Consider the following 19,492-nt stretch of genomic DNA (forward strand, 5'->3'; position numbering starts at 1 on the left):
ATTTGTACCATTATAATGCAGTCTTAATATGCAACCTTTTCACCAGTCTTTCCTTTTTTTAAAAAAATATATTTTATTGATTTTTTATAGAGAGGAAGGGAGAGGGATAGAAAGCTAGAAACATCGATGAGAGAGAAACATCGACCAGCTGCCTCCTGCACACCCCCTACTGGGGATGTGCCCACAACCAAGGTACATGCCCTTGACCGGAATCGAACCTGGGACCCTTCAGTCCGCAGACCGACGCTCTATCCACCGAGCCAAACCGGTTTCGGCTAGTCTTTCCTTTTCTGTTCTCCTGCCCTGTGGTTCAGGTAGAGCTGGCATCCCTGCTTTACCTCTCTCTCAGAGGCGTCCAGCTGAGATGGGGGTGGAGGGATGAGGGTTAGGGGGAGACTAGATCACTGGAATGTGGGGAGGCAGCCTAAAGAGAAGGAGTGGTTACAGTTTGCTAATTTCTTAGTGACAGGGGGAAGTGGGGCTTTTCCTAACTGGCATTTTAAATGTTTATGAGCAGAGCTCAGCTGCCTCACCAGGCCTGCCTAATTAGTAAAATTATGGGGGTGCTGCAATCTCTTTTGATTGAATAACATAGTAATTACAAAAATGATTACTATCGTGTGTCATAGGGTTCCTTGGGTTTAGTCCCCTGATGGAGGAGTTGGGGACGCCCAGCTGGCTTGTTCATTCCTTAGGCAGCTCATTATTTTAATGCACTGTTTCTCAACAAGTTGGGGTTATAGTTGAGTGTCATTGGCAAACCTCTTTTGCTGTGTTCTGCTCCGGACTTTGGAGTCAGGCCATATTAATTATTAGTGTAATGGACATTTGGTAAAGCTCTACCATGTGCCTGGCAGTGTGCAGTGCAGGGGTCCTCAAACTTTTTAAACAGGGGGCCAGTTCACTGTCCCTCAGACCGTTAAACACCCGCATGTGGCCCGCGGGCCGTAGTTTGAGGACGCCTGGTGCAGTGTATGGGGTAGTACATACTGGGAAACCATTCCTGGTGGAATATCCAGTCTGGTGGGCATGGTAGCCATTAATAACACGATTACATGCATGAAACCTTGATGATGATGGAAATACAGTGAAACAATTCAGGGAACCCGAGCTGGCCTGGGGCAGTCAGAAAAAGCCCGAAGGAGTGACAATTAAGCTTGCACCCGAAGAAGAGGAAAAGAAGAGAGAGGTCACTGCAGATAGGAATGCACCAAGGTGGGGAGGAGCACGGTCTCTGGAAAGAAGGAAAAGGCTTGTGTGGCTGGAGTGCGGAGTGTGAGGGGGTTGGGGAAGCAGAAAGAGAAGATGATAAAAAAAAGTAAGCAGGGATGCCAGGTGAATGCCATGGAGAGTCAATTTTGTCTTCATTTACTTACCTTAAGCCTGGGTAAGCCATAAAACTTCTCTGTGCCTCAGTTTCTTCACCTGTAAAATGGGGAGATGTTGATATTTAGCTCACAGAAGTGTTATACAAATAGACTGTTCATAAATATTTTCTGAGTGAATATAATGTGTCAGGTCCTGGGTATATGATGGTGATTTGTCCCTTTTTCACACCCCGGCACCAAGTTCACACATGTGGGTGACCAGCAGCTGTAGCACAGTGAAGTGGTGTGTGGAACCAGCCTGCCAAATTGGGATCTCAGCACCATGGCTTCCTAGCCCAGTGTCTTTCAGAAAATTACTTCAGTTCTGTAAGCCTTAGTCTCTCTTGTCCGTAAAACAGGAAAGGTAATAAAGTATTGAAAGGGAAATGATATGTGCAAAACAGTTAGCTTGCACTTGGCACCATCATAAGCCATACACGTTTGCTTTTTATCATTCTGGCTTCTGGAGCTAATGGCGGTTTAATGGGATGCTATTGTGAACTTGTTAGTGGAGACAGAAATTCCTACATGTTAAGTGGGAGTCTCCTGGCATCCCCACCAGTTTCTAATTGTGATTTCTGCTGCTTTGAAAGCTGCTTAGATCAATAACATCTGACGTTCTCAAAGAAAGGCTGCAGGACCTAACAGTGGGACACATGTCCCCCTCCCTCCTGACAACAGGACTCGCCCGTGGATACTTGGCAGGTTCTAAAGTGGCAAATTTCCACTGTATTCAGAAATGAAAAGCCAACAACCATTTCAAATGAACAAGTGTTGCTTTACCGTTTGTGGCCAGTCTTACCACCAGCTTACATGGGACTCAGGCTAGGAGCCTGTGCTATGTCCTATATCAGGATTCTGCCTTGGGCTGAGGTCCTCGGTGTAAATGTGCTATAATTGCTAAGATGTTGCCTGGATTCCCCATCAGTCAGAGCTGAGGTGGGCGGCCCTGGTATGTTTGTTTTGTCATGTTTCTGGTTGCTGCTGCGTTTGCTTGTTCAATTCACCAATTGTTGGAGAGTTCCTTTCAAGATTAAGTTGAGTAGCCTAGCAGGTGTGGCTCAGTGGTTGAACCGTGACCTATGAACCAGGAGGTCATGGTTCAATTTGTGGTCAGGGCATATGCCCGGGTTATGGGCACCATCCCCAGTACGGGGGGTGCAGGAGGCAGCAGATCAATGATTCTCATAATTGATGTTTCTATCTCTCTCTCCTCCCTTTCTCTCAGATATCACCAAAAAAAAAAAAAATATATATATATATATATATATATATATATATATATATATATATAAAAAGAATAGGTTGAGTAGATGCTTTCCTGCTGGACTTTTAGTGAGCGATATGCTTGCAGAGAAAGAAAAATGCAACAAGGATAATGGGAAGCACATGGGTGTTCACATCTGCAGAGTGATCCCTCAATGAAGGCCCTCTTCTCCCCCTCTCTCCTGCTTGGTAAATGCTCATTCATCTTTTAAAAAAATATATTTTATTGATTTTTTTACAGAGAGGAAGGGGGGGATAGAGAATTAGAAACATTGATGAGAGAGAACATCGATCATCTGCTTCCTGCACACTCCCAACTGGGTATGTACCCACAACCAAGGTATATGCCCTTGACCGGAATTGAACCTGGGACCCTTGCGTCCACAGGCCAACGCTCTATCCACTGAGCCAAACCAGTTAGGGCTCATTCATCTTTTTTGACTTAGGCTCAAAGATACATCCTCCACAGATGTCATTCCCAGTCTCCACGGGCTCCCTCCTTCCTTTGTGCATTGCCCCCACTCTACCTGTTGTCACCAGGTAACGTCTTACTTAGGAAGCCATCCTCGAAGGCAGAAATTGCATTTTTACTTTCATTTCCCTGGTGCCCAGCACAGTGCCTGGCACAAAGGAAACACAACTATATGCTTCTCCACAATGAAAATAATACCCATTGCACCCTAGGAATCAGGGGAAAGAGAAATGAAGTTGCCTGTATCTTAGAGAAGAGTGCGAGTACCTTTGTTTAATTTCTTCTTTACTGCGTATTTTTGTATCTCCTCCCTTCTTCACTCAACACTGTTTTACTGATGCTTAATCACTACATTAGCATTTTTAGTGTTTCTTTAAAAATGACTAGGTAGAGCTGCCTCATCCCAGGAAAGAAAAAGCACTTAACCCTTGCTGCGGAGTTAGCACTTCTTAACTCAATCATGCAACACCTCTGGGTATCTGAAACTACATTCCTTTCTCCCCTCTTTTAAAAATGTAAAGTGTTCACCCAAAGAGGTGGTTGTGTGGGAAATTACTGCGACGCAGTGATAGACTTCAAGTACACTCCCAGAGGTCACAAAACAAAAAGCTTCACGGACAGACCAAATTCAAATGCTTGAATCATTTCGCTTATGAAAGCAATTAAAAATATCCAAGAGGAAGTAAGGGAAAGCGATAGAATAGGCTGACACACTTAGAAAAGGGTTTCAAGTGGGGGTGGGGGAGGGGAAATAGGAGACCCCACTGGATTCCTGGCTTATCCACTGGTCATATGTTCAAATTTCCTCTCTGCCCTATCAGCTTTGTTGCTGATGCTGTGGTTACATGGATTGGAGCTGAGTTTATAAAAACAGGGGTACAGTACAGATAGAAATGTATTGCCTAAATTAAAAAAAAAATCTCTTCTCACCCACCTAAGACCAAGATACATCCCAGAAAAGCTTTTTGCATGACTAGTTCCTAAGCTGCAACTAACTGGGTCAGCTTGCAGTATCTGTTTGGGGGGGAGGGGATAAAGAAAAAAAGGGGTTCAGTGGATGCGAGGTGTCTGAAGCCAACATGCTTTATCTGTTGGAGAGAAGCAGGGACAAACACATCTGCCTACAGCTGTAGTTCATCTGTTAATTTGGTGATCAGCGGTGGGTTTTATTTAGCATTTCTCAGAGTACACGTGGGGCCACAGTGGGAATGGAATGAGTGTCAAAGATGGCTGTTGGATTTAGGGATGACATAGCTGTCATTCTGAAGGTTTCATGATTTGTACATAATGACTTGGTCCTCCCACCCTTTCTATTTATAAGTCATACTCTTACTCAATCCTTTTTAAATGTGTGTTCAACACACTTATGTTCCATTTATTCCATCTATGTTTAACACGTTTCACAGGTTGCTAACTTGCTATCTATATTTAACATGTCCTATGAGCTTTATCCATCTCACTTGTTTTTCTTTAGTGGAATTGAATATTCTGAAATACAGCAAACATACATTATAGTGGTTGAATATGGAAGTATAATATTCACTGTATGTTCTCAATTGGTTTTCATCGGTTGCTCTTTTAACTCCAGGATAAAAGCAGGCTACTGCAAAGTAGGTGACATGTCACTATATTCAGTAATTGACAACTTTACATTTATGGTGATCTGGAAAAATCAGTGGAGGAGAAAAATGATAAAACCTGGGTGTTTAAATAGCCTCAATACCCTATTTTGCTATGATGGGTTAAACAAAATGGTGAGACTAGGAAAGAGCACAGAGATTGTGTAGTTCAGCCCTCAGTTTTCAGATGTGGAGGGTGAGGCTCAGAGGGGTAAAGAATCTTATGCTAGGGCCGCAGCGAGGTGTCTGCTAAACCCAGAGCAGTTATCAGTCCCTTGAAACCTGGTCCAGTTTGCTTGCCTCTATACTGTAAGAAGTGGGAATACTTCCGTGTGTTCTTTTAGTGGCTGAATTATGGTAAACATTTACTCAAAAGAGCTTTTCTGAGAATAAGAATGTACATAAAGTCTCAATGTATCAAAATAGATTTCTTTACATTTCACTCTGGTGAGCGCTAATGGGGTCTTTACTTCAACGTGCCAGTCACTCTCACAGAGAAGTGGGAAAAGCTAGCAGAAGAAATGTTCCCTTTCCCAGGAGGGCTGGGTGAGCAGGTGTGGTGGGATGGATGAGACCCGTAGGTGGGGTGTCCTACAAAGAGGAGAGAGGCTGAATTGGCGCTGACCCTCATTTTCTTTAATTCCATGGCTGCTGGCACTTGAGAAGTACCCATTGATTCCCTAGTTTTCCAAATGACATCCCTATATTCTGACTAATATGTGTGCTTCCTTGAAGTAACACTGTAAATGGCAAAAATAAGTGGAAATACATTAATTCAATAAGTTTTTATTGGCTGCCTACTTTCTGCCAGGCACTAAAATCTATAGATAGAACAGTGAATAAGTAAATATGCCCGCCCTCACGGAGCTTATAGTCTCATGGCAAAAGAAGGGAAATAAGGTAAGGAATATGAAATAAGATCATGATATAAGGGAATAATAAACAGATCACAATATATATGTTACGATAGGTGAGATGGAGAGAATAACCAGAGTGGTGTGTTAGACATTTATAGAGAGCCTGTTTTGGAGGGACGGACCAGGAGGTTGCATTTGCAGCCAGAGCTGAAGACGGAGGGTCCAGGCATGTGAACAGTGGGAGAAGAGCACTGTGGGTAGAGAGAGAGGACCAAGACGCTGAGGCAGGAGTGGGCTTGGGGAGCTCCTCTCGCAACCGAGAAGAGTGTGATGCTGTGGGGAGAGGTAGGCAAGAGTCCATTTCTAGGTTACCTTGCAGGCCATGCTAAAGAGCCTGGATTTTACCCTGGGAGCAGTGGGAAGCCATTAGAAGGTTTCAAGCAGAAAACTGAAATGATTCTGGCCTATGCTTTTAAAGAGCTCTTTGGCTGCTGTGTGGAGAGTGGAGAAGAGAAGGTATTCTGGAAGCATACCTTCTCCTTATCTCAGCCCTTGACCAAAGCTGACAGCAGGCCACCTACTAGTACAGTAGTGAAGGCCTTCTTTTGGGCAGAAAAGCAGATGTCCAAGTAGGGTTATGCTGGTAGAGTGATCTCCCTGGGTTGGGAGGTCCAACCTTCAAGTCATTCCTAGCCTGTCTTTTTCACATGGTAGACCTTGCTCTTCTTTTCTGTGCTGCAAATTTAAACCAGCTACTCATGGAATTATGGAAGGTTAAGTTCAGGAGGCCTTGACAAATGACCTAGTCCAGTGGTCGGCAAACTGCGGCATGTGGCTCGCGAGCTGTGGTTTGCACTCTGTTGACTGATGAGTTTGCCGACCACTGACCTAGTCTAGTCCATACCCTCATTTTGCAGATGAAGGGACTGAGGCGAAACTAAGGTCAAGAATTCAAGGATTTCTTTTTGTCAGAAGCCACTCTTTAGCTGAGGTGCTTTAAGTTCCACACACAGGTCTGGGATGTTGATGGGCAGCGCAGCGGTGCAGCCTTTGTGTTCTGTATTTCAAAGGCTCCTCCTGCAGCCCCCGAGAAATAACTGGGTAGTTACACAGTCAGAGGACGTGGTCTGGGAACGAGGAGTCCCACTAAACCCCTTTGCTGTTCATTTGTCATTCTTTGAAGAGTTTTCTCGCTCAGCTCCCTTGGTGCTACTTTCTGATGCCAGGCAGCATAGTGTAAAATGAGGAGATAATGCCCGGTTTATCATGACAAGGGGGAGTCTGAGCATGAAATGATGAATGCCTCTCATACACGGATGTTGCAGAGAGAGATTCCTGTCTGGACTCCCGCACCTCTAGGCCTGGACTTGAATAAATATTTCATGAGGAAAGTCACCCACTGCATATGTGCAGAGAAATTCCAGGCACGTGTATGGATCACAAGCATGCCTTGTATTTATTCTTTAGGCAAAGCGGAGTTGTCTGTTATTATTAGCGCTAGTAAATCTTGGTGGGGTACAAAGCAAGGACGGGCTTCCCTAGGTGCATTGTGGAGAGAAGGCCACAGAGCCCATGGGAAAAGTGGACTTGGAGTCTGCGGAGTGGCGTTTGGATCCGGCTAGATTCAGGATTCTCTGAAGTTAGGGCCCCATTTATTTGCCTGCCTCTCACTGTATTTACAGCAACCTAATCTGTTTGCAGCAGGCCAACTTGCTCAGTGTCCTGTTAAAATTCCCATCAGAACACCACTGGCCAATTGTGAATGTGTCAAAGTGACAAGTGGGCACAGTGGCAGGGATGGCATTTCTGGGTTTTGCATTGGATGAGCGAGCTGTATGGAGTGGTGGCTGGCGTCTGAAAATGAAAAGTATTGACAAGAGGGGGAAGTGAAAAATGCAACCTGGATCCTGGACGTGGCATTTTTAACTGTGCATCTTCTCTCCTCTTCCTTCTCATGCTCCCTCTCCTCTTTTTTCTCCTTCTCCTCCTCCTCCCTCCCACCCCAACTCCTGTTTCTCCCACTCTTCTTTCTTGACTCCTAGACACACACAGAGAGATCCATGCAGCCCCTCACGTGAGTGAGAAATTAATTCAGCTGTTCCGAAACAAGAGTGACTTCACCTTTGTGGCCACTGTACAGCAAAAGCCGTCGACGTCAGGAGTGATCCTGTCCATTCGGGAACTGGAACACAGGTAAGAAAGCTCAGTCTCGGAAACCTGTGTAGGAGGGAATGCACTGCACAGAACGCCTGGGGATTTAGAGGTGGTAGCTCCGAGAGAACATGCAGCTGGCTGAGGCCTTGCTTCTGTTGAACACATCAGTACATTTACTTTGCATTAAGAATTTACTGTGGGCCAAACAGCTTTCTTGTTTGCGCGTCAAGGACTGCTCACGAGTATCTTTCTGAGCTACCTCTAGCTTCTGGTGGACCTTGCTCGTATGAAACCACTTTCTATCCATCATATGTAGGTCATCAAGCAAGCAAATGAATAATATTTAACAGTAACCTTTAATAAGTATTTATTGTGCAGAACTGTGCTTGTCACTGTGAATATTAAGGTGAATAATAGGGAATTTTTATTCTAAGGATCACGTAAGTTAATGGGGAAGATGGACAAATAAATGTCACAGAGTATTATAGATGCAATGCTAATACGCTGTGTTTAGGAAATAAAGGCAATAGTGGTTAATCTCAGGATGGGTTGTGGTAAACCACGAAAGGCTTCAGGAAGGGTGACGGTTGTGTAAGGACAAAAGTGAGTAGATATTTGACAGGCTGAATGGGAAGGAGTAAGGGATCAGAAGAACAGCATCCCAGAAAGAGGTTGCCATGATTTTGAGATGGAACAGGTAGGTTAGTAAAAATAGTAGTAACTAACATTATTTTGAGCACTGATTAATGCCAACCATTGTTCTAAACATTTACACTAAAATGTTAAACATGTAAAATATTTTAAATCATCAATATGTAAGATACTGTAGGTTTTTTTCTGGGGAGGGGTTGTGAATTAGTTCAAGGATTTTTGAAATTTTAAATGCTTGGACTGGTTTAAATATATAGGCAATACCTCTTTTATAAATGTTTCTGATAGAATTAGCATGACTATATTATGGGCTGATAATTTGATTTTGGGGAGGCTGGGAAATCTATTATTGGAAATGTTCATTTTCTATTTCATGTTATTCTATTTAATTTTAAACTTTTCTTTGGATAAACTTAAATTTTGTTTATCGTACTTCATTAGGTTTGTATTTTTTTGGAGCAAAGAGTTGGACATTATATTTTATGTAATAACACTTCATACTTGTGGTGATATCTTTTAAAATCTGTAATGTAAAACATATGTATTTCCTTCTTTTCTTGGCTGGGCTCATCATGGGATTGTGTAATCTATTGGTGTTTTTTAAGTGAAACAGTTCTTAGTTTTATTGATCAAGGCTACTGATTTTCATTTTAAGTTCATTGATTTCTGCTTCTTATTTCCTTTTCAATCATCTTAGTGGTGATTTTACTAGCTTCTTGAGTGTTCATTTATTTTCATTATTTTCTGTTTACTGAGTGCTTTATATTTTCTTGTATTACTTTGAATTTAGCACATTAATATCGCTATATAATGTTTTCATTTTCTGTACTTTCCTATAGTTTTAAATTTCAATTTGACATCCTCTTTGATCCAAGTTAGGGGAGTGTTTAAAAATGTCAAAGTTATTAAAATAAATATTTATTGTATGACCTGGTTTTATTTACAGACATTAAAATGTGCTTTCAGACTCATAGACTTTTGAGTTATCTGAAAATTTTTTTCTGAAATTGGGTTTTTGCTGAAATGGTGACCATATACCATGCTCAATATTTTAATTTTGGGGGAACATTTTAAAAGAATGGGTAGCTTTTGTGTATATACATACATACAAATACAACTTTGTATGCACTGCTGTTCAGTTATCTGGCTCCTATGTGTTTTTAGTTCATCTTGAATGATGACATTCTGAGAGAGGTTGATGAATAACTTTCATTGTGATGAGAATTTTGTCATTCTCCTTGGGTAGGTTTGAGAGCCAGTAGGACTAGATGTGTCATGCATTACTTGTATCCCATTTCATTGACCAGTCCTGGGAGATGGGGTCTAGCGGTGGGTGAAGGATCAGAGAACATGGATAGTGGAATAACTAGGCAGTTTCTGTCTTGATTGTTTGGGATGTTTCCTCTCTGGTTAGGGCTGCCCAGAAATTCATGGCTACTGTCATGGCGTATGTTGTCTCAGGCACAGAGATTGCCCTGGATGTATTACCTGTAGAGGTTGCACAGGACAGGGAAAAGGGCAGAGGTGTTGGTATCTGGAGACTGAAATAAATAATACCTAGAGATTTTTGTAAGTATTAGAAATATTTGTAAAACACCTAGCACAGAATGGGAACTCAATGAAAAAGCCTTTTAAGTTTAAATTGATATTAAAAAAGTCTTGGTGGCAGTGGCCGTGATGTGGTTCTGGCCATGTTGGTGGCAGTGTTGGTGGTGATGTTGAAATTTGAAGCTGAAGGAAAACAGGATGCTGAGAAGTGGCCAGGTAAACAGTTCCATGGTTAGAGGGACATGAATATCTCCCAGGCTTTGTGGTTGTATTCAGTTTCCAGTCCAAGTTCCCCTTTGCTGATGAACTTGCGGAATGGCACTCGGGATTTGAATGCTCGCCCTGGCCATCGTGTGCACCACAGGAAGTCATCATCCGACTGCCTTCCTGACACCTGCCATCCAGAAAAACAGCATTGACTGTTTTGGAAATTACTGTTTCCAATTTCTGTTAGGCTTCTGGCTATTCATAGGTGAGGCCATTATTGAATTAATGGCAGGAGAGTTCATTCAATGGCTGAGTTCCCGTCCAGGCAAAGGCAGGCATCTTTCTCACCTGGTGGGGATGCAGCAGCCAGAGGTGGGTGGTTTGAGAGGCTGTGATTCCTTAAACCAGACTGAACCTTTTGGCACAGCTATACCTGCACACTTCCTAGTAACCAAGCCAGTCGAGTTCCCATGGATATCTTAAGTGGAGAGATAAAATGAAATGGAAAACTTAAGGACAAAGATGATTGAAAACATACCTAGGGGTAGCAATTAAAATAGACTTTTTTATGTAATGGAATGGGCACTCTTATTTTAATCTATATTCCTAATTTGATGGATTTTTTAAAATAGTACCAATAGAGCACATTGGAAGAGCAACAAAGATGAATCTGTCTTGCTGAACTTTCTTTTTTTTTTTTTAATATATTTTATTGATTTTTTACAGAGAGGAAGAGAGAGGGATAGAGAGCTAGAAACATCGATGAGAGAGAAACATCAATCAGCTGCCTCTTGCACACCCCCTACTGGGGATGTGCCCGCAACCAAGGTACATGCCCTTGACCGGAATCGAACCTGGGACCCTTGAGTCCGCAGGCCGACGCTCTATCCACTGAGCCAAACCGGTTTCGGCTGAACTTTCTTAATGTCATTGCAGATTTAATGTTTATTTTTTTGTAATTCAAGTGTGTTAATATAGGGCATTGTTAAAATGCAAAGCTTAATTAATGTAGATTAAATGTAATGGAACGTAATGCCAGTATACGCAACTCTAAAATATATGATGGTAAATAAATATTCTGTTTTTCAATTTTATCCCTAATTGATAGATAAAATGAAATCTAAGCATAATTAATAGGAAGCTGAAATTTAGGGGTCTAAGAAAAACCTGTTGCACAGATCTGTGAGAAGATGAAGAGGACATTTTGGGCTTCCTAAGGCATCTCTTTTATTTAAACAAAATGTTTGTATTTCAAAAGATACTCTTCGGTTTTCTGAGTTCTTGTGGTAGGAAGAACTTTCCTCTTAGATGCCAGATAGACCTGGGTTTAATTTGTGGCTTTATCAGTCACCAGAGTGTAAGCTTTTGCAACTGCTCTTAAGTTACCTCACCTCAGTGTAACCTTCAGGTGATGTGAAGGTATTGGTTTACAGCATCTTGGAGTAATTGGGGAGTCAACAAGAGCACAGAGGTGAATGGGTCCTCACACCCTATGTATTAGGCGCTCAACACATGCCATGTCCCTTCTCCTCATGGCTTCTTTCAGTATTTTTTAAATTTCTCCCCCAGTTCTTCAGAAGTGAAAAGTGGTTCTTCTCACCACTTGGCATGGTAATTAGGTTTTTCACATCAAGAGTTTGTTATAGTTAATAAACAAAAAGGGCTGTCCATAATGGAATGCATTCGGTAAACAGCAGGCTTACCTTTCTGATTATGAATTATTTAAGCTTATATGTAAATAATTTGGTACTATCAGATAATTGATTGAAGAATATCAGAATGTAGGGTAGGAGGTGAGGGGGAAATTCCAGAAGAGGGTCATAAGGTTTGATGAAGCCAGCCCAAGAAAGAACTTTTTCCCTTGGGTGATTAGCAGTAAGGAGATTTGACTTTAGGTGGTAAACACAATGCAATCAATATACAGATGATGTATCAGAGAATTGTACACTTGAAACCTGTATAATTTTATTAACCAATGCCATCCCAATACATTTATTTAAAAAAGGTAGTACATTTCTAGAAATTATATCTTTTACATATGTTTAGAAGTTTAATTCCTTTTTCAAGGAGATATAGTATATAAGGCTTATATTATTTAGAAAGTAGGTATTTCCTGTTGTTAAATTGCTTACATTTGAGAAGGGAGCAGAGTTGAAATTGGAATCTTACCCTAATACAGATCTATTCATGCTGCTTTCAAAGTATACAAATGGCCCCCACATTCTACACATAAATGGAGAGGATTTCCTTTTAGAACTATGCTTTCATTAATCTGTAAGCTCCCTTATCAACATTCGGGAAGTAGTCATGTGTGGTGATAGATGCTGGGCTACCATTGTAAAGCACAGAGTGCTGGAGACACAACACATGGATGGTTAGTGCCCTGATAGGAGGACTTCCAGGAGCACAGAGCAGGGTACCTGGCCTTACCCAAAGGAATGAAAAACTCTTTCCACTGAGAGTTATGCTTATTATGCAAAAAAGAACAAGTAGAAATCAGCCAGGAGAAGATGAATGGAAGAGGGTTCTGGATGCAACATGAGTGAAGGGGTGTGAGATGAGAGAGATCATGGTGCATTAAAAGAACTGAAGACAAATTCAGCGTTATTGGAGGGTGGGGAGAACCTAGGTAGGGAATAAGGGGCAAGGTTTGGCAAGAGCCCAGATCGTGAATGGCTGTATAGTCAGTGCACAGCCATGAAAGAGATGTAAGCGAAGGTGTGGCATGATTAGATTTGTGTTTTAGAAAGATGGCACTGGCTGCTTAGTGGAGAATGGCATGGAGAGGGCAGAATTGGAGACAGAAGGTCAGTTAGGTTGCAGCCACTGCCTAGAATCTAGACTCTAGCTAAGAGGATGAGTCCTGGACTAGGTCAGATAATGGCGGTGCAAATGGAGAGGAGTTGATTAAGAGATCATCAGGAGAAAGAGTGAACTGATTGTAGTTCTGTGTAGCACCTTGGAGGGTGGAGAAGGAGGAGTCAAAGGTGATGCCCAGGGTTCTGGCTCAGGCTATGGGGAGTGCTATGCCCTGAGAAGAAGGGTTGGGTGGTTCATGTCACAAACTGTGATCTTTGAATTTACTTTGAGATTTTACTTGAATAAATTAACCAAAATAGAGAAGAGCTGAAAAGGGTAACAAAGGACAGGAGATGACTCGCTGGTGAATGGAATTACTTACTTCTGGGTCGAGGCTGCTGCTTGAAGAAAGAAACAGCTAGAAACTGAAAATGTGCACCCTCCAGAGATGCATCCAAATGGGTTTGGAATCTGGGTTTCCATCCTTATCTCTATGGCTAGTGGAGTGTAGACACAGCTTCAAGGCTGAGGGTAAAGGCTCCAGTGTGCATAAGGAAGCAATTTTCAGACAGATGAAAATGAATGGAAGGATCTCATGTCAAGAAAATGAGGTTTTTCAGGAACACACTAATTAAGTAAATTTTAAATCTTCGTCAGAAGAAGCGCAGCTATTCAGATGACTTTTGACCTTAATTGAAGACAAGAAGTATCACAGCAATAGTGGGTAATGTCTTGAACAAATTGTTCCTGCTTGTAATATGCATGTAAAATTTTGGATTGCTTAATGTTTGAGAAGTGGAAAAACAGCAAATGTAGCCGTTAACCTTTATTTTTTAGTAAAAAGTCACAATTTCATTAATATTTATGCACCAAATCATTTAAGTTCAGTGGAATTCTTCTAGAGAATTAAAAAAGAAACTGTTGTCTTTGACCTTCTTTGGAATTAGTAGTTGTGAAACACCAGGATATCAGGAGAATATTTGGTTCTGTGGAGAGAAAGGTGGATGGACAAGCATTGTCACTGGTGAAAGATAGATTTAACCCCTCATTTGTTGAGTTCTAGGTGGATGGCACTCAGACTGTCAGTCCATAAGATGCGGGTGGTGAGGTGGCTGGGATGCTGGGCTAGGAGTCAGGAGTTATGAGCTTGAGTCTTGGCTCTGTCACTGAATACCCAGGGGACCCTGGGAAGACCCCTCCCTGTACCTCAGTTTACTTACCTGTCAAATTGGAATTCATTTGTCATTAGATACTAACCATCGTCAGACACGAATCTGTTGGTAGGCGCATTGGTGGATTCTGCCATAGTGAAGAGGACATGCAAGGGGCCTGTCCTCAGGGAGCTAGCATTCCAGTGGGGAGAATAAGAGGATAAATACGGACACACGGAAACCAAATGATAAATGTCATGCAGGAAAATAAAACAGGGACGAGTGGGGAAAATAGGCCAGAGAGGATGGGACACTGGAATTGAATCCAAGGAAGAGCCAGCCATGAGAAAATCAGAAAGCTGAATGTCCCAGGTAGAGGAGATGCTAAATTTAATGGTCCTGAGGCAGGATCCTGCCTGGTGTGCTCAGGGATAGATTAAGGGCTGGTGTAGATGGAGCTTTGCAAGTTGTGGGTGAGGATAGGAGAGGAGTGGTTGGAGGTGAGGTGCTAACAGTAATAGCTGCCTTGACAGTTTTACAGTGTGGGAGAGTGCTTCAGAAATGACAAGTGTGATACTTACATAGGCTGTATCATTTCAGGTTCAAAATCACTTATTGAGCACCAGCTATATGCCAAGAAAGTTTACCCATCCGTCAGAATTGTTCCTTGGAAATCAAAATAATTTCTTAATTTATTTCAGAATTGATTGCTGCATAGAATGTGATTCTACAATAATTACATCAATTTTTAGAGCAAATGAACAAATAAGATCAGTAATTTATTTTTTAATTCTTCAGATTATTGTTCCTACTTTTCATTGATGGAGTTGGTTGCCAACGATCATAGCCTGATAGGAATGATTTCACAGTTCACCATCGGAAGCGTTATCAGTTCATCCGGAGACAGCCAGAACAAGGTTCTTTTAGCCAGTAATAGCCTTTCTTGAGAGATGGAAGGCCTCGTCCCCCAGAAGTCAGGCATGACATGGAGCTGGAGGAGGATGTGGTTTGTGGGAGTGAGACGCTATGAAAAGGGGTTTATGGCTGGAGTGCAGCCTGCAGGGCAGGGGACTTGCAAAGACATGGGGCATTGACACTGGTAGGCTTCTGTCTGTGAGAGGTAGACTTGTAGGATGTGTGGGTGAGTATGGACTTTGTTATAAGATAAAGGTTGAAACTGCAGGCCTGTCATTGGCTTGCGGAAGTGCTTTATTTGGCTGGCTCACATTGAAATGGCTGCCAGAGTTTTTTTTTGATTAAAAATTTTAATAATCATGAATTAGTTCCAACATTTAAAAATTGGGTGAGCTTTCCTTAAAATTCAGTTGTCCAGCTTCTTTTGTACATGGGTACATGCATTTTACTTTTCTCCTAATGTTTTATTAATAATAATAATAAAGATTAAAAAAAAAACAGCCAGCAATCAACACATGGCCTCACAGTGATAGGGAGATAATCGGGATAGATAGAGACTGTGGAAATCTGAAGAATGCATGTCCTTGGGAACAAGGAATAAACTATCTCTTTCTGGATATTGTATATTCAGTGTCTTGAGTTTATCTGGATTTCCCAATAAAAGGTGGGAAAGCATGGTGACTGCTTCCAGCATTCAGAACATGACTGTACTTTGTAAAAGAGCAGATGAGTTTGGTACTTTTTGATTTCAGCACTGTTCACAGAAGAATCTTGGGCTAGAAACTGGAGCTGTTGGTCTGGCTACCCTTACTTATATGATGACAGATGTCAGACTGAATTTGCACTTCTCACACATAGTGAAAGGGAGGCAGAATTGATTGCTGCATAGAATGTGCCAGATGCTTGACCTCATTATCTCATTTTGTCCCCATCACAACCAACGTAAGATAAGTGTTATTTTTCCATCTTTGAGATCAGGAACTTGCTGGTCAGAGAGGTTGAGTGATTCATCCAAGGTTATATAGATAGAAAATGGCAGAGCCAGAATACAAAGCCCAAGTCTGAAGAATTTGAAATACGACCCAGAAGGGTACTTAAGGATTTTGACCCAAATCCTAATTTATTTATTTTTTGTTAATCCTCACTCAAGGATATTTTTTTATATTGATTTTTTTTTTAAATAGAGAGTAGAAGGGAAGGGGAGAGACACACAGAGAGAAACATCGATGTGAGAGAGACACATCGATTGGTTGCCTCCCACACATGCCCCAACCAGGGGACAGGGATCGAGCCTGCAACCCAGGTACGTGCCCTTGAACCCGCAATTCTTTAGTCTGCAGGCTGATTCTCTAACCACTGAGAAAAACTGGCTAGGGCCCCAATCCTTATTTTTACAAATCGTTCTTCACCACTGGTAAGCTTCATGTGAGGAATTGCAGTCTTGCTGAGTTGGACATGTAGAGATTGATGTAATCCCAGCCTGCCTCAGGGCACATATCACTGACTGGCAGGGGATTCCCCCAGCAGGTTCCAAGGTCACCAAGCCTACAAGATAGTCTTGCAGAACAAGTGTTATGTGATGAAATAAACTTGAGGGAGATGACACACTCTCTTGGAGAATCACAATTAATATTAGCATATTAGAGGCTCTGTAAAATCATGTAATAAGGTACTAGGCACTGTGTTAAGCACTACAAAAGCATTGTTGCATGGAGTCCTTACAAATGATGAAGTAGGTTCTATTGTTAGTCCCACTTCATGGATGAGAAAACAAGCATAGAGGGTTGGTTGCTTTGTCAAGGGTCACCCAGCTTGTGAAATGATGGAGCTTGGAGTCAAACCCAGCCAGTCAAATCTGGCTCCTCAGCACATTTTCTTAACCAATCTATCGCTTCCTTATACTTGCTTTCCATAGCATTTCCCAAACTTATTTTTATGCAGTGCTTTGGGGAGTATTATTAAATATCATTTGGTTGAACTATCATTCTAACAAACACTGGGAAATGCATATACAACATTGATTCAAGGCCACCCTGGGCTGTTGGTCTAGATTCAGAAGTAGTTTGGAGAGTCTTGGAACCTTGAACATGGTGGAATGGGTGAGGGTGTCAGGGAACTGGCAGTAAGAGGTCACGTGAGGTGTGATGGGGTTTTGCCAAGTTAAGGTGTCTCCTCAGTAACTGGTGCTTACACTTTGCCTTCCTGTAGTGGGCAGTGCCTGCTGTCCAAATGCTGCAATGGTGCCCATTGCCCAGCCAGGTTTTGGTGATGCACTGAGGGCAATGCCTGGTGCTCTCTCCATCTGGCAAGGTTCAGAGGCAGGCAGATGGGGCCGAACAGCTTCAATAGTCAGATGAGACTTTTTGGATGGCTGAGATGTTTCAGATGAAGGTAAGATAAATCATTCCCGAGCTGTCTAGTCAATGAAAAATGCAACTCATGGGCTTTCCTGATGTCAAATTCCCTTAAGCCAGAGTGGATCCCAGAAATGAGTGGATTGGCTGGTAAAATCCTGATACTTTACATTTGAGGAAAGCCAGGAGAATTTATACGATTCGTTTCCCACTTCTTTTTGCAAAGGTTCTGAAATATGGTAAGTATAGCAACTGCTGGGGTTTAAAATAAGTTCCTTTCTCATCTTTTGGAGTACCTGGGGGACTCGAAGACTTATTTACTGTGGCTCTATGGTGCCTCAGGGATGCAGAGATAATCCACCTGCTCCCTTGAGCTCTCTCCAGGAAAACTGTTTAGGAAGATGTGTGGTGGGTATTATTGGAGGGCGATATGAGTCTCTCAATTCAGACTATAGTAGCCTTGGAACTTGAACCCTAGGACAGTAGTCAATGCCTTTTTGATGGCCCAGGAAGTCTGGCTACAGAAATTTTGAGCATCCTTTTTTCAGTCTCAACTCGGTGCTCTGTAGTTTTTGGAAGACTAGAATCATTGCTTATTTCTGTGCTTGGAGAACAGTTTCCGAATAAAGCCTGATGCAAGGTAGCGGCAGAACTCGGGAGGCAGAGCCTCGCCCAAGAGAGATCCATGGAAGACAGCCAGCCAGTGCTGTGTGTTGTGTGCAACCACAGCTGGTCCAGCACCTTCCACCTGCTGTGCTCTCTACTTTACATCTCTGAAGAGTTATTAAGCACCTTTTGTAAACCAAGTGCTGTGTTAGTTGGTGGGGAGGTTGAGATCCATCAACAGTTATAACACACCAGGTAAGACTTACTGGTATAGGAGGGGCGAGTCATTTCATGTTGTGCCTTTGCTCAGCACCCTTAGTATGCTTCCCCGTGGGTTCAATATAAAATTCCAGTGCTCTTTGTGATTGGGCCCCTGCCTGCCTGTCAGCGCTCACCTCCTGCCCTTCCTACACTGCTACAGGGCTTAGCCACAGTGGCCTCCCTGCTGTTCCACATACTTGTCCAGCTGTTTTGCCTCTTCCCCAAGGCTTTTGCACTCCTTTTCCTTCTCCTGCAGATTCACTCCTCGCTTCCTTCAGATCCTTTTACATGTTTACACCTCATTAGAGAAGCCCTCTCTGACATGCTCTAGCCCCATCACCCTGCTTTATGTTTGATAAAGTTTATCATCTTCTTACACCCGTATGTTCCATTGTTTTCCCTCTCTTCTATTAGATAAGCAACACAAGTGCAAAAACTTCGCTGCTATATCCCCAGCAGAATAAACAGTGCCTGGCACCATTGAGTGCTTATTAAATGAATAAAAGGGGAAATTAAACCTGTTGAAACACAGAGAAGGAAGCCACTAACTCTTCCAGGGACAGTCAAGGAAGGCTTCATAGAGAAGGTGGCATTTAACCTGGAACTTGAAGCATTAGTGAGAGTTTGCCTGGTGGAGGGTATGTGGGTTGGGGAGGTAGGTGGTGAGAGGGAGGGACCGAGGTATTTCTGGGCATGACAACAAAAGCAAAGGCATGCCGCATTAATCTCCCCTCCTACTCTCCTCCCTCCTCTGGCTGCCTCCAGCATACAGATTACTAGCTAGCATTATTTCTGGGAGAGTTTACCACTGAGTGTCTTGTTCTCAGGCTCCCACACTATAGTAAGATGTGTCAAGTGCCTGATTGAGCTTAAGCATGATTATGATGAGGTTGGGGAAGGGGTGGGTGTATTCATTCTAATGCAGGGAGCATTATCAGCTTATAACCAGCTTTTTATATGAAGTAGACAGGGGTTTCACATCCTGGCAGAGGGATTGTAAAACATCTTGAATTGATTGTAGGATAATAATGTCCATCTCCAAAAGGACTTGTTATGATTGTAAAATGGCCAACTGTTTTCATACGTTTAAAACTCAGGATGAAGTTCGATCTCCACTTGGGGCTTTTTCTCACTTTGATACTTGGAATTTTAATTGAGCCTCTGTAGCCAGATCTTTAAAATGAGATAATGTTCAAATGCTGTAATTAAATTTTTAAAAAGGACAGCAATAACTGAGATCCAACAGGCTCAGCCTGGATTCTGGA

At 42.4% G+C, this 19,492-nt stretch overlaps 1 protein-coding gene across 3 annotated transcripts in view; it reads left to right on the forward strand.

The window, feature by feature from the left end:
• Window positions 1-19,492, forward strand: part of NELL1 (neural EGFL like 1) — a 689,563-nt gene that overhangs the window by 50,402 nt on the left and 619,669 nt on the right. For all 3 annotated transcript variants that reach the window (XM_008148966.3, XM_008148967.3, XM_054725521.1), the window contains exon 3: window positions 7,624-7,774. In XM_008148966.3, the coding sequence (XP_008147188.2) occupies window positions 7,624-7,774 (151 nt within the window). The remainder of the gene's footprint in view (window positions 1-7,623; window positions 7,775-19,492) is intronic.

The sequence above is a fragment of the Eptesicus fuscus genome, chromosome 13, assembly GCF_027574615.1.
Source record: "Eptesicus fuscus isolate TK198812 chromosome 13, DD_ASM_mEF_20220401, whole genome shotgun sequence".
NCBI classification, from domain to species: Eukaryota; Metazoa; Chordata; class Mammalia; order Chiroptera; family Vespertilionidae; genus Eptesicus; species Eptesicus fuscus.